This window comes from Ranitomeya variabilis, chromosome 2 (assembly GCF_051348905.1).
Source record: "Ranitomeya variabilis isolate aRanVar5 chromosome 2, aRanVar5.hap1, whole genome shotgun sequence".
NCBI classification, from domain to species: Eukaryota; Metazoa; Chordata; class Amphibia; order Anura; family Dendrobatidae; genus Ranitomeya; species Ranitomeya variabilis.
This window is the reverse complement of record NC_135233.1, coordinates 57540080-57559543: the sequence shown is the minus strand read 5'-3', so window position 1 is coordinate 57559543 and position 19464 is coordinate 57540080. Positions and strand designations below refer to the sequence as shown.

Genomic DNA, 19464 nt, shown 5'->3' with positions numbered 1-19464 from the left:
AAATATTGTGTCTGACAGAGGATCCCAGTTTGTGTCCAGATTTTGGCGGATCTTTTGTGCTAAGATGGGCATTGATTTGTCTTTTTCGTCGGCCTTCCATCCTCAGACAAATGGCCAAACCGAGCAAACTAATCAGACCTTGGAAACTTATTTAAGATGTTTTGTTTCTGCTGATCAGGATGATTGGGTGACTTTTTTGCCATTGGCCGAGTTTGCCCTTAATAATCGGGCTAGTTCTGCTACTTTGGTTTCGCCTTTTTTCTGCAATTCTGGTTTTCATCCTCGTTTTTCCTCGGGTCAGGTTGAGCCTTCTGACTGTCCTGGGGTGGATTCTGTGGTGGATAGGTTGCAGCAGATTTGGAACCATGTGATGGACAATTTGAAGTTGTCACAGGAGAAGGCTCAGCGCTTTGCCAACCGCCGTCGCGGTGTGGGTCCCCAACTTCGTGTTGGGGATTTGGTATGGCTGTCTTCTCGGTATGTTCCTATGAAGGTCTCCTCTCCTAAATTCAAGCCTCGCTTCATCGGTCCTTATAAGATTTTGGAAATCCTTAACCCGGTGTCATTTCGTCTGGACCTCCCAGTGTCGTTTGCCATTCATAACGTGTTCCATAGGTCTTTGTTGCGGAGGTATGTGGTGCCTGTGTTTCCTTCTGTTGAGCCCCCTGCCCCGGTGCTGGTTGAGGGCGAATTGGAGTACATGGTGGAGAAGATCTTGGATTCTCGTATTTCTAGACAGAGGCTTCAGTATTTGGTTAAGTGGAAGGGCTATGGTCAGGAGGATAATTCCTGGGTTGTCGCCTCTGATGTTCATGCGGCCGATTTGGTTCATGCCTTCCATGTTGCTCATCCTGATCGCCCTGGGGGTTTTGATGAGGGTTCGGTGACCCCTCCTCAAGGGGGGGGGTACTGTTGTGAACTCTGTTCTTGGGCTCCCTCTTGTGGTCACAAGTGGTACTGTGTGAGTGCTGTCTTTGGGCTCCCTCTGGTGGCTCTTTGTGTCATTCTGCAGGCCTGAGGTTGGATCAGCTGTCTCGTTATGTTAGCTGGTTTCCTATTTAGCTCACCTGGACTATCAGTTGTTGCCTGCTGTCAATGTATTCAGTGCTATTTTGATCTCTCCTGCCTTCCTTTGTTACCAGTCTCTCCAAGAGAAGCTAAGTTTTCTGTTTGTTCATTTTTTTGATCATCAGTGTTCAATATGTTCCTTGGTTATTTATTTGTCCTTGTCCAGCTTGCTAATATGTGATTTCCTTGCTTGCTGGTAGCTCTAGGGGGCTGAGTTTCTCCCCTCACACCGTTACTTGGTGTGGGGGTTCTTGAATTTTCAGCGTGGATATTTTGTATAGGGTTTTTTACTGACCGCACAGTTCCCTGCCTGTCTTCTGCTATCTAGTATTAGTGGGCCTCATTTACTGAATCTGTTTTCATTTCTACGTTTTGTATTTTCCCCTTACCTCACTGTTATTATTTGTTGGTGGCTTCCTATATCTTTGGGGTCATTTCTCTGAGGCAAGTGAGGTCTTACTTTCTCTATAGGGGTAGCAAGTTTCTTAGGCTGCGTAGAGACGTCCAGGAATTTAGGCACGTTCACCGGCTACCTTCAGTGTGTTTGGTTAGGATCAGATTTGCGGTCAGTCCAGTTACCACCTTCCTAGAGCTCGTTCTATGTTCAGTAACTTAGCTAGTTCATTTTGTGATCCTCAGCCATTAAGGATCATAACAGGTTCCACAGTGGACTCCCGCTTTCTTATCGGCATGATAGTGCTTGTCGGGCCGGTCCTGCTGTCGCTGTGAGATCTCATTCCTCGGTGCAGCTGTGTCCGGTGTCTGAGTCTCTGCAGCTGACCGCAGCCTTGGCACAAACTCAGGAGCGCTGTGCCTCAGCTGCAGCAGCGCGGGCGCCATCTTGCTTTCATGTCCGCTCTCAGCCTGCTGTGACTCTGCTTCTTGCCGGTAACGATCCTTAGTGCTGCAGGGCCGATCCGGGACTGTGCCAGAGGTGTGCGTCCTGCTGGTCCAAGGCTTTGTGTGCGGTGGAGGTCCCTGCTTCTTTGGCTTGTGCTGGGTGAAGGGAGGGGACGTCTTGGTCCCTGCATACCCGGTCTGAGTCCTTCCGAGGGTCTTTAAGCCTCCACTCATTTAAGTTCCTCTCCAGTTCCGATCTGTATCCATCTTCTTGGGAATAAATCCCATCTTTGCTTGACTGGCTCCAGTCATGTAGTAGATAGTATAGTAATCCAAAAGTCCACTTTTTGTAAGCTTTTTGTAAGCTTTTTTAGGGGAATTAGCAGGAGCTCATATGAGACACGTCTGCTCTCTTCCCCTAGCAAACCACGCCTCCATGTCATGCCCTTCTAAAATCAAGAAAGGCTGGAGTAAAAATCTAAACTCACTCTACCAACACCCAGACGTCTTGAAAAAAAAAAAATATATCTTTAGGTAGAATGGCGGCGGGTCCATTCAGAACACTTTCCTTAGAAGACGCAGTGGTACCCCTGTTGGGAGTTGTGCCAAAAAATGAACCCAATACATTCAGACTAATCCACCATTTGTCATATCCAAGGGGCAGGTCAGTAAACAACAAAATTGGAACCAAGTACAGTACTATGTACTGTTCCTCGTTTGACGAGGCAATCAGGTGGGTCAAGAAGTTGGTAAGGGGCACCCTAATGGCCAAAACAGACTGTTCCAGTTACTACCTGTGCCTCCGAATAGAGTCCTCCCATTGGGCTGCTTCTTTGATAGATCGCTGTTTGCCCATGGGGTGCTCCATATCCTGCTCACTATTTGAGGCGTTTAGTTGCTTCCTCGAATGGGTCGTCATTGACGTTTGTAAGGCTGCACATATTATCCATTACCTCGATGACTTCTTATGCCTGGGCCCAAAAGATTTGCCACAGTGTGAAAACACGCGGTAGTCCACCTGTGAGAAGGAGAGAGCTGGAGGGAGAGTGGACACCCCAGAGCCGAGGGGTTAGATTGAGAAAGAAAGAAGGTGGTGTAGCTTGCTTCATGGGTGGGGAACTCTGCTGAGTAGCACCAAATTCTACTAGGCCCAAAAGGATTTCCTGGGCCAGATGCCGTTACAAAATAGTAGTTAGGTAAACAGGCGGTGTAGCTTGCTTCATGGGTGGGGTACACTGCTGAGTAGCACCAAATTCTACTAGGCCCAAAAGGATTTCCTGGGCCAGATGCCGTTAAAAAATAGTACTTAGGTAAACAGGCGGTGTAGCTTGCTTCATGGGTGGGGTACTGTGCTGAGTAGCACAAAATGCTATTAGGTACAAAACGATTTCCTGGGCTAGATGCAGTTAAAAAATAGTAATTAGATCAACAGGAGGTGTAGCTTGCTTCATGGGTGTGGTACACTGCTGAGTAGCACTAAATTCTACTAGGCCCAAAAGGATTTCCTGGGCTAGATGCCGTTACAAAATAGTAGTTAGGTAAACAGGCGGTTGTAATAATTATAGGGGATAACTCAGGAGACTCTTTGCATGGAACAAGACAACTACAGGACACATTTTTATAAGTGGTAAAGTCTATATTATCACACAGTGATTCAAACAGATGCAGAGAGAAACTCTAGTCCACAACACTTGGTGTAAATATTAAATGCAGCTTAGCAGTCTATAGGAAACTTCAGAGGAAAATGCAATCACGCAGAAAGTCTATGAAGCACAATTGTTCTTGAGGATACTTGACACTAATAAGTCCTTCTTTTAGTCCAAACACAGATAGATATGCTTATAAGACAGTTCAAATAATATCTTAGCTCAACCAGGGAGGCCTGGGTAAAAGTCTCAGGTTTTTGCAGTCAGCAACAGCTTACATGTTTAGCAAATACAGATGGAAGTAAACACGAGCAGCAGATGATGGAGGATTACTGGAAACTGGTGTATGCAGCAGGAACTCAGAGCAGAGTAGCAGAATCAGCACACAGGTTCACAGGAGCAGGTATATAGCCAGGGAGTCACCAGAGGTCAGAAGCTGGATGCAAGGAAGAATACTCTAGCACAGACTGAAGGCTGGGGTGGAGTTTTATAGCAGGAAGACACAGTGCACATGAGACCAAAGACGCCATCTTGGAAAAGGCAGTAATGCACAATAGGTAATAAAAAATGTTCAGAGTCCTGACATTACGCCCTCCTTAGAAGCGGCCTCAGGACAATCCTGGACCTGGTTTCTCAGGGAATCTCTGATGAAAATGGGAAATCTTCTGTTGGGCATTGATGTTTTCCACAGGTTCCCAAGAGTCTTCCTCAGGGAGATATCCCTGCCATCTTATCAGATATTGGAGCCGATTCCTGTGAATCCTGGAATCAACAATTTCCTCCACCACAAATTGTTCTTGCCCATCAATCACCACAGGCTGCGGAGGTGGCACAACACGTCCCTGGAAGGTATTAGGAGATACAGGCTTTAGTAAAGATACATGAAAAACTGGATGTACCTTCATAGTCCTAGGCAGCTTCAGCCGGCAGGCCACAGAGCTCACAACACCGTTGATCTTGAAAGGGCCAATGAATTTCTGTTCAAGTTTTTGTGAAGGAACGTTTAACTTCAGATTCTTAGTTGCTAACCACCTTGAACATGGGTGCAGGTTTACGGAATCTATCAGCCGATCTCCTATAACGTTCTTGAGCTGTGGTCAGGGATTCCTTCAGAACCTCCAGATTTTGCCTCATCGCAGTCAGCCTTTCCTCCACTGCCGGAACCGGAGAATTAATTGGAGACCTAGGTAAGATACACGGATGATAACCCAGATTGGCAAAGAAAGGTGTAAATTTAGTGGAGGCGCTCTGAGAATTGTTATGAGAATTGTTATATGAAAATTCGGCTAATGGCAGCAACTCCAACCAATCATCCTGGAGATGGCTGACATAGCATCTTAGATATTGTTCCAGCTTCTGTTGATACGCTCAGTCTGGCCATTTGTCTGGGGGTAGTAAGCGGAAGAGAGACAGACATTAATATTGAGTGCAGAGCAAAACCCCTTCCAGAATCTTGATGTGAACTGTACTCCACGGTCAGAGATGATCTCATCTGGAACCCTGTTATGACCCCAATGGCAGAGGGTCTCTGCAATAAATACCAAGTCTGCAAACACAAAAAACCAGCTCATAGGGCAGTGGTAACTGGGCTGACCGTATAGCTAATCCTAGCACCACAAATAGCAGCAGCCGGGGAACGTGCCTACGTTGGTTCTAGACGTCTCGTGCCAGCCAGAGAACTAACTAACCCTAGAAGGGAAAAGATAGACCTTTCTTGCCTCCAGAGAAAAGACCCCAAAAGTTGGATACAAGCCCCCAACAAATAATAACGGTGAGGTAAGAAGAAAAGACAAACGTAAGAATGAACTAGGTATTTAGCAAAGAGAGGCCCACTGACTAATAGCAGAATATAGTAAGATGACTTATACGGTCAGCAAAAACCCTATCAAAAATATCCACGCTGGATATTCAAGAACCCCCGAACCGTCTAACGGCCCGGGGGGAGAATACCAGCCCCCTAGAGCTTCCAGCAAAATCAGGAATCACATTTAGTACAAGCTGGACAAAAAATAAGCGCAATACAAATAACCAAAAAACAAGGAAGCAGGACTTAGCTTAATTTTGCATGAACCAGGACCAGCAGACAGGAGCAAACAGAAAGGACTGATTACAACGATGCCAGGCACCAGACTAAGAATTCAGGAAGAACATATAGCAACACCCCTGGACTAACGACCCAGGTGGGTGCCAAACTAGGGAAAGACAATCTCAGAGTCATACCACTAGTGACCACAAGAGGGAGCCAAAAAAGTCTAATTCACAGCAGAACCCTATGCGACCGAAAGACATTCTGTATAACCAAGTTCACTGTATCTTTAGCTGAGGGGAGGCAGGTGCATGGAACAAAATGAGCAGCTTTAGTCAGGTGATCAACTACCACCATGATTGTATTCATGCCCCCGATGTAGGCAGCTCCACAATAAAGTCCATTGATATAGACCCCCAAGGGCAGGATGGAACAGGCAATGGTTGTAGAAGACCCATAGGTGCCACATGAGGAGTCTTGTAACGAGCACATACCTTGCAAGAGAGAACATAGTCCTTGGTACCCTTCAGGCAAGTTGGCCACCAGAAGAATCGGCTCAGGAACTCTTGCTTCTTCTGTACCCCCTGTAACCAGCCAACTTGGAGTCATGTACCAACTTGAGGACCTGCAGACGGACAACCTCAGGGACGTAGATACGTCGATCTCTGAACCACATGCCACCCTTAAAGACAAGATTAATATCCACAGGTGGGTTGGCCAGAAATACATCATCATAATAAGCCTCCTTGCACTTCTTCCACAAGTCCTGATCGTGGATAACTCCTATGAAATTGGCATCAGATAGAATGGTCTTGGACGGGGCTCCAGGTACGGAATCCGCAGCATGGATTCGGGATAAAGCATCAGCCTTCCCATTACGAGAACCTGGATAGTACGATATAACAAAGTTAAATTGTTTTAAAAATAAGTTCCAACGAGCCTGATGAGGAGAAAGACATCTAGCGTATCTAAGGAACTCTAAATTGCGATGGTCAGTTAGCACTATGATCTGTTGTGCAGCTCCTTGCAGATGATGCCTCCATTCTTTGAAAGCCACAATAATAGCCAGCAATTCCTTGTCTCCCACATCGTAATTCTTCTCTGCTGAGGTTAGTCTACGGGAAAAGAAAGCACAAGGATGTAACAGACCCTTCTCTCCAGTTCTTTGGGAGAGAATAGCCCCCAAAGCATTATCAGAAGCGTCCACCTCCACAATGAAAGAAATTGTTGGATCTGGGTGTATCAACAGCGGTGCTGATGTGAAACAGATCTTAAGCCGATCAAAAGCTTCTTGAGCCTGTGATGACCACTTAAAGGGCTTTTCCTTCTTTGTCAAGGAAGTAATGGGACGGACAATATCAGAAAAATTTCGAATGAAGCGTCTGTAGAAATTTGCAAAACAAATAAAACGTTGGACCTCCTTAACATTCTTGGGTACCGGCCAGTCAAGGATAGCCTGAATCTTACCAGATTCCATGTTCAGCTCCTGGGGAGAAATGATATAACCTAAGAATTGTATCTCAGAACGATGGAACTCGCATTTCTCCTGCTTAATATACAGATGGTTCTCTTTCAGACATCTTAAAACAGTTTTGACATGTTCTTCATGTTCCTGTAAAGGGTCAGAAAAGATTAGTATATCGTCCAAATAGATCACCACAAACTGGTCCAAAAAATCTCTGAAAATGTCATTAGCAAGGTGTTGAAATGTTGCAGGGGCATTACAAAGCCCGAAGGGCATCACAAGATATTCAAAATGTCCATACCGGCATCTGTATGCTGTCTTCCACTCATCCCCTGGACGAATACGCACCAAATTATAAGCCCCACGAAGATCCAGTTTAGAGAACACCTTAGCATGGCGGACTCTTTCCAGTAAATAGGGAATCAGAGGCAAAGGGTAATGGTTTCATATGGTTACCTTATTGAGTTCTTGATAGTCAACACAGGCTCTCATGGTCCCATCCTTTTTTACAAAAAATATAGGTGCCCCTGCTGGTGAGGAAGAAGGTAGCTTCAGCCGGCAGGCCACAGAGCTCACAACACCATTGATCTTGAAAGGGCCAATGAAGTTCTGTTCAAGTTTTTGTGAAGGAACGTTTAACTTCAGATTCTTAGTTGCTAACCACCTTGAACATGGGTGCAGGTTTACGGAATCTATCAGCCGATCTCTTATAACGTTCTTGAGCTGTGGTCAGGGATTCCTTCAGAACCTCCAGATTTTGCCTCATTGCAGTCAGCCTTTCCTCCACTGCCGGAACCGGAGAATTAATTGGAGACCTAGGTAAGATACACAGATGATAACCCAGATTGGCAAAGAAAGGTGTAAATTTAGTGGAGGCGCTCTGAGAATTGTTATATGAAAATTTGGCTAATGGCAGCAACTCCAACCAATCATCCTGGAGATGGCTGACATAGCATCTTAGATATTGATCCAGCGTCTGGATGGTATGCTCAGTCTGACCATTTGTCTGGGGATGGTAAGTGGGGTCTTGACAGCGGTGTAGCTTGCTTCATGGGTGAAGTACGCTGCTGAGTAGCACCAAATTCTACTAGACCCAAAAGGATTTCCTGGGCTAGATGCCGTAACAAAACAGTACTTAGGTAAACACATGCGGTTTAGCTTTCTTCATGGGTGGGGTACGCTGCTGAGTAGCACAAAATTCTACTAGGCCCAAAAGGATTTCCTGGGCTAGATGCCGTTAAAAAATAGTACTTAGGTAAACAGGCGGTGTAACTTGCTTCATGGGTGGGGTACGCTGCTGAGTAGCACCAAATTCTACTAGGCCCAAAAGGATTTCCTGGGCCAGATGCCGTTAAAAAATAGTACTTAGGTAAACAGGCAGTGAAGCTTGCTTCATGGGTGGGGTAATCTGCTGAGTGGCACCAAATTCTACTAGGCCCAAAAGGATTTCCTGGGCTAGGTGCCGTTAAAATATAGTAGTTAGGTAAACAGGCAGTGTAGCTTGCTTCATGGGTGGGGTACGCTGCTGAGTAGCACTAAATTCTACTAGGCCCAAAAGGATTTCCTGGGCCAGATGCCATTAAAAATAGTAGTTAGGTAAACAGGCGGTGGGTGGCGGGGCTACTCTGCTGACTAGCAGACACTGAAGCTTTGGAGCAGACCTCTGAGTCCCAGGCCATAGTATGAGTTAACAACTCTGCAGATGACCCCACCCACCTGGAATTGACGATGGCAACGTCATGTTAAACTCAGCAAGGGGACTAAATAAAAGAGTCTCCATTTTTTCAAAAAATTCGGCCACAGACACCACTAAAGTGGCATCAATTTTGCCAGAGTTTTTTTAAAACGGTTGGTGAGGTGATTTTCAAAAATCATCAAGCTTTTAGTCTCCCCAAGATGACACAGGGGTAGAAAAGTCCTTGCGGATCCAGGATTTGTTCATCTTGATGAACGTTAGTCTGTCTACATTGTCACTGGACAGCCGCGTGCGCTTATCTGTCAGCACACCACCAGCAGCGCTGAACACACGTTCAGAGAGAACGCTGGCTGTGGGGCATGACAAGAAAAATGGCGACCTCAGGCCATTTTTCAAGATTGGAAGCCCAAAATGAGCAAGGGTCCAGTTCCACAGTCATGGCATCGATGTTAACTTGGAGATACTCTTGTACCATCCTCTTTAGGCGTTGGCTGTGAGTCAGACTTCTTGTCTCCTGTGGCCTTGCAAAGGATGGTCTAAAAAAATCTTGAAACGATTGGAAAAAATTGCTGTTACCACCAGATACGATGTTACTGTTACAGTTAGAGTGATGACTCGATAGTCCCACGGTTGGCAAGTTAGAACTCAGAGACTGACTACGTGCACCACTGGTGTTTTGTGGAAAAGCAGATGTTAGATTCTGTAACAGTCTCTGCTGATACTCCTGCATGCGTGAATCCCTTTCTATGGCAGGAATTATTTCGCCAAATTTGCTTTTGTACCAGGGATCTAAGAGTGTGGCAACCCAGTAGTCGGCATTACTTCGGATTCTGACAATCCGAGGGTCATGTTGCAGGTAGTGCAGCAAGAAGGCAATCATGTGTCTTGCGCATCCAGGAGGACCATGTCCTTGTCTTGGTGGTGGCGAGGTGGAGAATCATGCTTCCTTCGTCTGCCCTCTCCCCCCAACCTTGCACAACAGAAATTTGATCAAGGTCTCCCTCATCTGATGAGTCTTCGATGCCCAGTGCCAGTTTGTCCTCCACTTCTTCCTCGCCTCCTGCACCTTCCTAAACAGTTTGGCTGCTACCATGCGCCCTCGGTAATCCCTCTCCCCCAGCCTCCAATGCCAGCCGCCTTGGTGCTGCCAACATTCTTGACCTTGGAGATATGATCCCTTCCGCATACGACTCCTCCTGGTCCTCCTCCTCCTCCTCTTGTTCCACCACCTGACTCCGAACACTGTGTAAGGTGTGCTCCAGCATGTAAATCACCGGAATGGTCATGCTTATAATGGCATCGTCAGCACTAAACATCTTCATTGCTATTTTAAAACTGTGCAGAAGGGTGCATAGGTCCCTGATCTGAGACCACTCCTGCAACGTGATTTGCCCCACCTCTTGAGCTCGTTAGCCCAGGCTATACGTCATAATGTATTGCACCAGGGCTCGTTGGATAGTGCAGACACTGCTCCTAGGCCCAAAACTATTAACTGGATTAGATGCAGTAAAAATTGAGATACACAGGCAGTATAGTTTGTTTCACAGGTGGGCTACCCTGCTGACATGCAGACACTGCTCCTAGGCCCAAAACTATTAACTGGATTAAATGCAGTAAAAATTGAGATACACAGGCGGTATAGTTTGTTTCACAGGCAGGCTACTCTGCTGACATGCAGACACTGCTCCTAGGCCCAAAACTATTAACTGGATTAGATGCAGTAAAAATTGAGATACACAGGCGGTATAGTTTGTTTCACAGGCGGGCTACTCTGCTGATGTGCAGACACTGCTCCTAGGCCCTAAACTATTAACTGGATTAGATGCAGTGAAAATAGAGATACACAGGCGGTATAGTTTGTTTCACAGGCGGGCTACTCTGCTGACATGCAGACACTGCTACTAGGCCCTAAACTATTAACTGGATTAGATGCAGTGAAAATAGAGATAAACAGGCGGTGTAGTTAGTTTCACAGGTGGGCTACTCTGCTAACGTGCAGACACTGCTACTAAGCCCAAAACCCCAAAACGATTTACTGGGTTAGATGCAGTGAAAATAGAGATACACAGGCGGTGTAGTTAGTTTCACAGGCGGGCTACTCTGCTAACGTGCAGACACTGCTACTAAGCCCAAAACCCCAAAACAATTTACAGGGTTAGATGCAGTAAAAATTGAGATACACAGGCGGTGCAGCTAGCTTCACAGGCGGGCTACTCTGCTATCGTGCAGACACTGCTACTAAGCCCAAAACCCCAAAACGATTTTCTGGGTTAGATGCAGTAAAAATTGAGATACACAGGCGGTGTAGCTAGCTTCACAGGCGGGCTACTCAGATGACTATCAGACAATGCTACTAGCCCAAAAGGATTGGCTGAGCTAGATTACACCAAATGCTGTGACAAACCCTTGCACAGCACTGGCTCAGACCTGCCTGGCAAACAGTGCTATGAACTGCTGTAACCTACCCTGAAAAGGGCTGATATTACAACTAGTCCCGACTCCTCCCGACTCCCCAAACCTATCTCTCTGACAATTCGCTCCAAAAAAACACTCTTAGTCTGTATAGCGCCCACAGCAGCAGCGGTGCCGTCTAACACTAAGCTGCAGCAGTGAGGAAATGGTGGTGACGGGGCAAATGGCTGGTTCTTATAGGGCAAGGACATGTGACATACACAGCCAATGACACATGCCCTTGCTTGTGTGCATCACATGCACATTGCTGTGTGTGTGTGCACTGCTGATAGGCTAAGAGACTGCACCGCCCCTCTGTAAATGCGGGAAAGAAAAAAAATGGAGATCGGCGTTATTTCAGCACAGATCTATCCCCCGCCCACTATACACTGAAACAGTCCATTAACAATGATAAACAATTTTAATGTACAAATCAAGCTAGGCTTTTGGTGAACGAACAGTTATCGAACAGAAACTCGAACAGCCGAATTTTAAGCAAATTGTTCGGGTTCGTCGAACGACTCAAACACCGCCCAAAACAGCTCGAATTTGGAATTGGCGAACAGTTCGACTCGAACACCGCTCATCTCTAGTGATGATTTACCCTGTTATAAGAGTTTGATAATCCTCTCCTTTGTTTCAATTGACATCTCTCGTGTTGGAGCCATGATTCTTGTCAGTCTACTTGGTGCAACAGCTCTCCAAGGTGTGATCACTCCTTTTTAGATGCAGACTAACGAGCAGATCTAATTTGACGCAGGTGTTATTTTGGGGTATGAAAATTTACAGAGTGATTCCATAATTTTTTCCTCAGAATTGAGTGAATCCATAATTTTCCCCCTATGCTTGGTTACAAAAAGTAACCATTACTGACTACCACGCTTTTTGTTCTTGATTTTTTTTAGTGTTTCTTAAAGCCAGAAAGTTGCCATTTGAAATTACTTTAGTTTTGTGCCATGTCTGTGATCTGCTTTTTTTCTACAAAATTAAACAACTGAATAAAAATCCTCCAAGGCCGGTGATTCCATAATTTTTTGATAGGGGTTGTATACTCCAAGGTCAACAGATGGAATGGCACCCACAATAATATTACAGTAATTAAGTGTGTTTATTTACATGGTGAGTTCAGCATTTTTTCTCTTTTGCACTATAGCAAATTGTTAAAGTCTACATTCTGGCTTTCTTTATTTTTTTCCTGGATCAATGCCTTTTTTTATTCTAAAATACAACATATCCTATGAAATGTTTCACTATAAGACTATGATTATAGAAAAAGCATAGAAATTAAAATGGGTCCAAAACCACTTGAAAAGCACACCATTGAAAAAGCTTGAAAAACACGACTTTTATTGCATACATTCTAAAATATATCAAAACAACAAGACTTCTTTAGAACCATGGTTCATGAAGGCTGATAAATCCAAAATAGCTAAGTGCAAGTTCGATCAAAATGGCAATGCTATTTTCAACTCAACTCGGGGACCTCTATGTTCTGTTGATGGGTGTCTCTTTGACTTTAGTGATTGGTTGGGGTCTCAGCATACTTCACTGTGCCTCTTGTAAAAGTAAATTAAGTTGCTACAATCAACAGAAGCTCACTGTAATACTGATGTGCACTTTTTAGGTAATGCAGTGCTTACTGGAGACTATTATACTTGTAACTTTTTTTTATAGTGATATACAAGATAATATAAATATAAAGAAAATAGAAAAAAATGCCTTCGCTGGACTCAGCCAGGAAAGCATCAGGTTGTAAGTATGTCCATGTATAATAAATTTAAGAGTGATTACCCTCCGGGGCTCTTTAGGCCATGTTGCCACATTGTGAAAAATCAGCAGATATTACTTTGCATTTACTTTGATCTGCTGCAATTTTCAGTTATAGAAAAGTGAATCTAATTTGGCCACTGTTCGCAGGATATTTTTGTCATGTCGGACGCTGTTCAGACCAGGTCGTTCGACAGACAGCGGTAATAATTCCGCTTTTGACCACTATTTGCTCATTGGCGTTGGCTAGGTTTTGTCCAGCTGTTCAAGGGTTAATTTACCTGATCCTCGGATTGGAAGCTAGGCCATGCCCATGGCCTTTAAATAGTTCTCCGGATCATTGGGCGTCGCCGATTATAGCTTCTGTCTTGCGTTGTTATCTCGGTCTGGAGTGGAGAGCTGGTTGTTGGAGTATCGTTGCTGGTGGTGTATTTTCCTTTGTCTTATTTACTCCTTCCTATATTTGTGTTTATTTTGCCCTGCACATTTATAGTGTATTCCTGAGTGACTGCGGCGTGGTGTATATTTTCCTTTATCCTTGTCTGTGCTAACTGTGGGTATTGGTGTATTACCTTCACTGGGTGGAGGGCTGAGGTTTTCAGCTTAGGGTTGTAACAGGAGGCAGGGTGAGGTTCGAGGCCTGAACATGCACACCATCAGTGTAAACTTCAGGTAGAGGGTCAGTCAGCATTTCCCTAGTCTGAGGGAAATTGCAGGGGCCTGGGTTATTAGCTCTCACCCACCTAGTCTCCCCGTAACATTATAATTGGCCCAACAACAACAAAAAAAAAGGGGTTTCTTTTTTTTGTGTGTGTTTTGTCATGGATCCCATGACTTCCATAACCCGCCAGTTGGAGGCGCTGTCCCTACAGGTCACGGAGTTGAGGGGGGCAGTACAGCAACAGGGACTAGCAGTATCTAATGTGCAAGCTAGAGCGACAGAAAGAGTTGCTGAGCCTAAATTTCCTTTGCCTGAAAAATTTGCTGGGGAACGCAGTAAATTTGTTTCTTTTCGTGAAGCTTGCAAACTATATTTCCGTATGTGTCCGATCTCCTCGGGTAATGAGGCTCAGCGTGTGGGCCTGGTGTTGTCATTGTTAAGCGGGGATCCCCAAGCATGGGCGTTTTCTTTGCCATCTGGTTCTGCTGCATTTGACTCTGTGGAGAGTTTTTTTTCTTCTCTTGGGAAAATCTATGATGAACCTGACAGAATAGCTCTGGCAGAAAATAAGATACGCTCCATTCGCCAGGGGGAGCGTGTAGCAGAGGATTACTGTTCTGAATTCCACCGCTGGGCAATCGATACCCAATGGAATGATCCAGCATTGCGGAGTCAGTTTATTCATGGGGTTTCTGGAAGGGTTAAAAAAGCCCTTCTGATGTACGAGACTCCTGCTTCTCTAGATTCCGCTATGAGTCTGGTTGTCCGCATTGATCGCCGTCTGCGTCAGGGGGAGCATGAGACACCGCCTGTGGGTGAAGGTTTAGGTTCACGTGAGGTTGCTGCAGGTGAGCCCACGGAGCCTATGCAAATCACAGGGGTGTCATATGTAAAGCGTCGAGCCCCAGAGATCAGGAAGCAGGGAGCTTGTTTTTACTGTGGTAAAATTGGTCATTTTATTAACATCTCTCCTCTGCTGTCTAAGAAAAACGCAACGGCGGAAAACTTCTAAGCTCAGATGGTGTGGAGGAGACCAATCTGAGCTTATGTATATCCTCCATGGTGGTTTCTCAATGCATGCTCCCTGCTAAGGTTTTTATCGCTGGCAGTGAGCTGCCAATTACTGTTTTAGTGGATAGTGATTCAGCCACAAATCTCATTGATGAGGAGTTTGCGCGCACAGCAGGTTTTAGGATTGAAAAACTGTCTCATCCTATCCATGTGGTCACCATCAATGCTGCTCCTCTCTCTCAGGGGGAGATTACTGAATTTGTGGCTAAGGTGAAACTCTACATTGGGGTTCTACATTCCGAGCGGGTTACATGTAAGGTGCTCGGGAATCTTCCTGCTCAGGTGGTTTGGGGTTTTCCTTGGTTGTCCATGCACAACCCGGTAATTGACTGGAAAACTCAGGACATAATTCAGTGGAGCGAGTTCTGCCAGGAGAATTGCCTGGCTACATGTGTGGCTGCGGTGACTTCAAGCGTTCCGGAGTCACTTCTGGATTTTGTGGATGTGTTCTCTGAAAAGGGTTGCTCAGAGTTGCCGCCACATCGTCCCTATGACTGTTCTATCAGGTTTAAACCAGGGGCCAAGTTGCCTAAAGCAAGGATGTTTAACATCTCCGGTCCAGAGAGACAAGCGTTAAAAGATTATATTGCTGAAAGCTTGAGCAAAGGGCACATCAGGCCATCATCCTCCCCGGTGGCAGCAGGGTTCTTCTTCGTGAAGAAGAAAGATGGCGGATTACGCCCGTGTTTGGATTTCAGGGAGTTGAACCAGATTACGGTTCGTGATCCATACCCGATGCCACTGATACCAGATTTGTTCAACCAGGTGGCGGGTGCTAAGTGGTTTACCAAGCTTGACCTCAGGGGGCGTACAACGTCATAAGAGTCCGTCAAGGTGATGAGTAGTGTTGAGCATTCCGATACTGCAAGTATCGGGTATCGGCCGATACTTGCTGTATCGGAATTTCCGATACCGAGATCCGATACTTTTGTGGTATCGGGTATCGCAACAACATTAATGTAATAATGTGTAAAAAAGAGAATTAAAATAAAAAATATCGCTATACTCACCTGTCCGACGCAGCCGGGACCTCAGCGAGGGAACCGGCAGCGTTGTTTGTTTAAATTTCGCGCTTTTACTTGGTTACGTGAAGTCCCGGCTTGTGATTGGTCAGGGCGGCCATGTTGCCGGGACGCGGACCAATCACAGCAAGCCGTGACGAAATTACGTCACGGCTTGCTGTGATTGGTCCGCGTCCCGGCAACATGGCCGCCATTAACCAATCACAAGCCGTGACGTCACGGGAGGCTGGACATGCGCGTATTTTGAAAAGCGCGCGTGTCCAGCCTCCAGTGACGTCCCGGCAACATGGCCGCCATTAACCAATCACAAGCCGGGACGTCACGGGAGGCTGGACATGCGCGTATTTTGAAAAGCGCGCGTGTCCAGCCTCCAGTGACGTCCTGGCAACATGGCCGCCATTAACCAATCACAAGCCGGGACGTCACTGGAGGCTGGACACGCGCGCTTTTTAAAATACGCGCGTGTCCAGCCTCCCGTGACGTCACGGCTTGTGATTGGTTAATGGCGGCCATGTTGCTGGGACGCGGACCAATCACAGCAAGCCGTGACGTAATTTCGTCACGGCTTGCTGTGATTGGTCCGCGTCCCGGCAACATGGCGCCGTGACCAATCATAAGCCGGGACGTCACTGGAGGCTGGACACGCGCGCTTTTCAAAATACGCTTTTTAAAATACGCGCGTGTCCAGCCTCCCGTGACGTCACGGCTTGTGATTGGTTAATGGCGGCCATGTTGCTGGGACGCGGACCAATCACAGCAAGCCGTGACGTAATTTCGTCACGGCTTGCTGTGATTGGTCCGCGTCCCGGCAACATGGCGCCCTGACCAATCACAAGCCGGGACTTCACGTAACCAAGTAAAAGCGCGAATTTTAAACAAACAACGCTGCCGGTTCCCTCGCTGAGGTCCCGGCTGCGTCGGACAGGTGAGTATAGCAATATTTTTTATTTTAATTCTTTATTTTACACATTAATATGGTTCCCAGGGCCTGAAGGAGAGTTTCCTCTCCTTCAGACCCTGGGAACCATCAGGAATACCGTCCGATACTTGAGTCCCATTGACTTGTATTGGTATCGGGTATCGGTATCGGATTGGATCCGATACTTTGCCGGTATCGGCCGATACTTTCCGATACCGATACTTTCAAGTATCGGACGGTATCGCTCAACACTAGTGATGAGTGGAAGATGGCTTTTAATACCCCTGAGGGTCATTTTTAAAATTTGGTGATGCCTTTTGGGTTGACTAACGCACCTGCAGTGTTCCAACATTTCATCAATGATGTGTTCTCGCATGTTTTGGGGAAATTCGTTATCGTGTACCTAGATGACATCCTCATATATTCTTGCGACCGTGATGCTCATATAGATCATGTCAGGCAGGTGTTACAGCTTCTCAGAGAGAATAAGCTGTATGCTAAACTTGAAAAATGTGTATTTTCTGTTCAAGAGTTGCCTTTCTTGGGTTATATTGTGTCCGCTTCTGGTTTTAAAATGGACGCCGCTAAGGTGCAAGCGGTGCTGCATTGGGAACGTCCTGATAACCTGAAAGCACTTCAGCGGTTCCTTGGGTTTTCTAACTACTATAGGAAATGTATCAAGGATTTTTCCATCATTGCTAAACCGCTAACTGACATGACTAAAAAGGGTACCAATTTCTCCGTTTGGCCTGAGGCTGCTGTGCGCGCATTTGAATTTCTTAAGAACAGTTTTGTTTCAGCCCCCATTCTTGTGCAGCCAGACGGTTTTGTTTCAGCCCCCATTCTTGTGCAGCCAGACGTATCAAAACCCTTTGTGGTGGAAGTTGATGCGTCTGAGGTTGGTGTGGGGGCGGTACTAACTCAAGGCTCATCTTTGAGTGGTTTGCGTCCGTGCGCCTATTTCTCCAAGAAACTGTCGTCCGCCAAACGTAACTACGATATCGGCAACAGGGAGTTGTTGGCAATCAAGTTGGCCTTTGAGGAATGGCGACACTTCTTGGAGGGGTCGGTACATCAGATTACTGTTATTACCGATCATAAGAATCTGCTGTATTTGGAGTCAGCCAAGCGTCTGTCCCCCAGGCAGGCTCGCTGGGCATTGTTTTTCACGCGGTTCAATTTTGTTGTCACTTACAGACCGGGGTCTAAAAACACTAAGGCGGATGCTCTGTCCAGGTGTTTTCCGGGGGGTGAACCTCGGGAGGATCCAGTACCCATCCTCCAAAAGGGTGTTGTGGTTTCGGCTCTCACTACCGAGGTTGAGGCTGAGATTGCCGAGGCTCAGGAGGAGGTACCATATGAGCTTCCCTTCAACAAATCTTTTGTACCGCTTCATCTCCTCCTAAAGGTTTTGGCGGAGCATCATGATGCTGTCCTGGCTGGCGACCCAGGGGTTAGAGGTACCTTGGAGTTGGTGTCACGTCGGTTTTGGTGGCCCAAGATCCGACAGGATGTGGTCTCATACGTGTCAGCTTGTACCACGTGCACTAGGGCTAAGACGCCCCGCTCCCGTCCTGTTGGCACACTACTTCCTCTTGAAGTACCTAGTAAGCCATGGACGGAAATCTCCATGGATTTCATCACTGATTTGCCCTCATCAGCTGGGAACACGGTCATCTTGGTGATTGTTGATCGGTTTTCAAAAATGTCGCACTTTGTGCCTTTGCCTTCGTTGCCTAATGCTAAGACTCTGGCTGAGGTATTTGTGCAGGAGGTGGTCAGACTTCATGGGGTTCCATCTGACATCGTGTCTGATAGGGAGTCTCAGTTTGTGGCAAAATTTTGGAGAGCGTTTTGCTCACGGCTGGGGATTAAGTTGTCTCATTCTTCGGCGTTCCATCCTCAGTCAAATGGTCAGACTGAGCGTATGAACCAAAATTTGGAACAGTACTTACGCTGCTTTGTCTCTGATAACCAGGAGGAGTGGTCTACCTTTCTTCCTTTGGCTGAGTTTGCCATCAATAATCACTGCCAGGAGTCGTCTGGGGAGTCTCCATTTTTTTGTGTTTATGGGCTACATCCTCAATTTTGTACCTTGAGTCAGAGGGGCTCTTCCGGCGTTCTGGAGGAGGATCAGTTAGGAACACAATTATCATCAGTCTGGAGGAGAGTTAAACAGCGCCTGTTGAGTGTGGGTGCTAGGTACAAACGTGTGGCTGACAGTAGGCGTGTGCCAGGCCCGGACCTGAGTGTGGATGACTGGGTGTGGTTATCCACAAAAAAAAAGACTCAAAATACCATCCCTTAAATTGGGTCCACGGTTTATTGGTCCATTTAGGGTCACCGCCGTCATTAACCCAGTAGCATACCGATTGGAGCTCCCTACAGTGTATAAGATATACAACGTGTTCCACAGGTCTCTTCTAAAGAAGGTGGTGGGTTCTGTGGATGCGGTGCCTATGCCACCTCCAGTCTTGGTGGATGGTAATTTGGAGTTTGAAGTCTCCAAGGTGGTTGACTCTCGTGCAGTGCGTCGTACTTTACAGTACTTGGGACACTGGCGTGGTTATGGGCCTGAGGAGAGGTCCTCGGTACCAGCCTCGGATATTCATGCTGATCGGCTGGTCAGGTTTTTTCATCGTCGCCATTCAGACAAGCCGGGTCCTATAAGCCGTGAGGGCCCTGGGGTCCCTCGTAGAAGGCGGGGTACTGTCATGTCGGACGCTGTTCAGACCAGGTCGTTCGACAGACAGCGGTAATTCCGCTTTTGACCACTATTTGCTCCTTGGCGTCGGCTAGGTTTTGTCCAGCTGTTCCAGGGTTAATTTACCT

General features: G+C 46.5%; 1 protein-coding gene across 6 annotated transcripts in view; it reads left to right on the top strand.

The window, feature by feature from the left end:
* The window catches only part of FSHR (follicle stimulating hormone receptor), a 489167-nt gene that overhangs the window by 275413 nt on the left and 194290 nt on the right, over positions 1-19464 (top strand). For 5 of the 6 annotated variants that reach the window (XM_077282458.1, XM_077282455.1, XM_077282454.1 and 2 more), the window contains one exon: positions 12867-12944. The exons of the other annotated variant lie outside the window; for it this stretch is intronic. In XM_077282458.1, coding sequence (XP_077138573.1) covers positions 12867-12944 — 78 coding nt within the window. The remainder of the gene's footprint in view (positions 1-12866; positions 12945-19464) is intronic. 6 annotated transcript variants of the gene reach the window in all.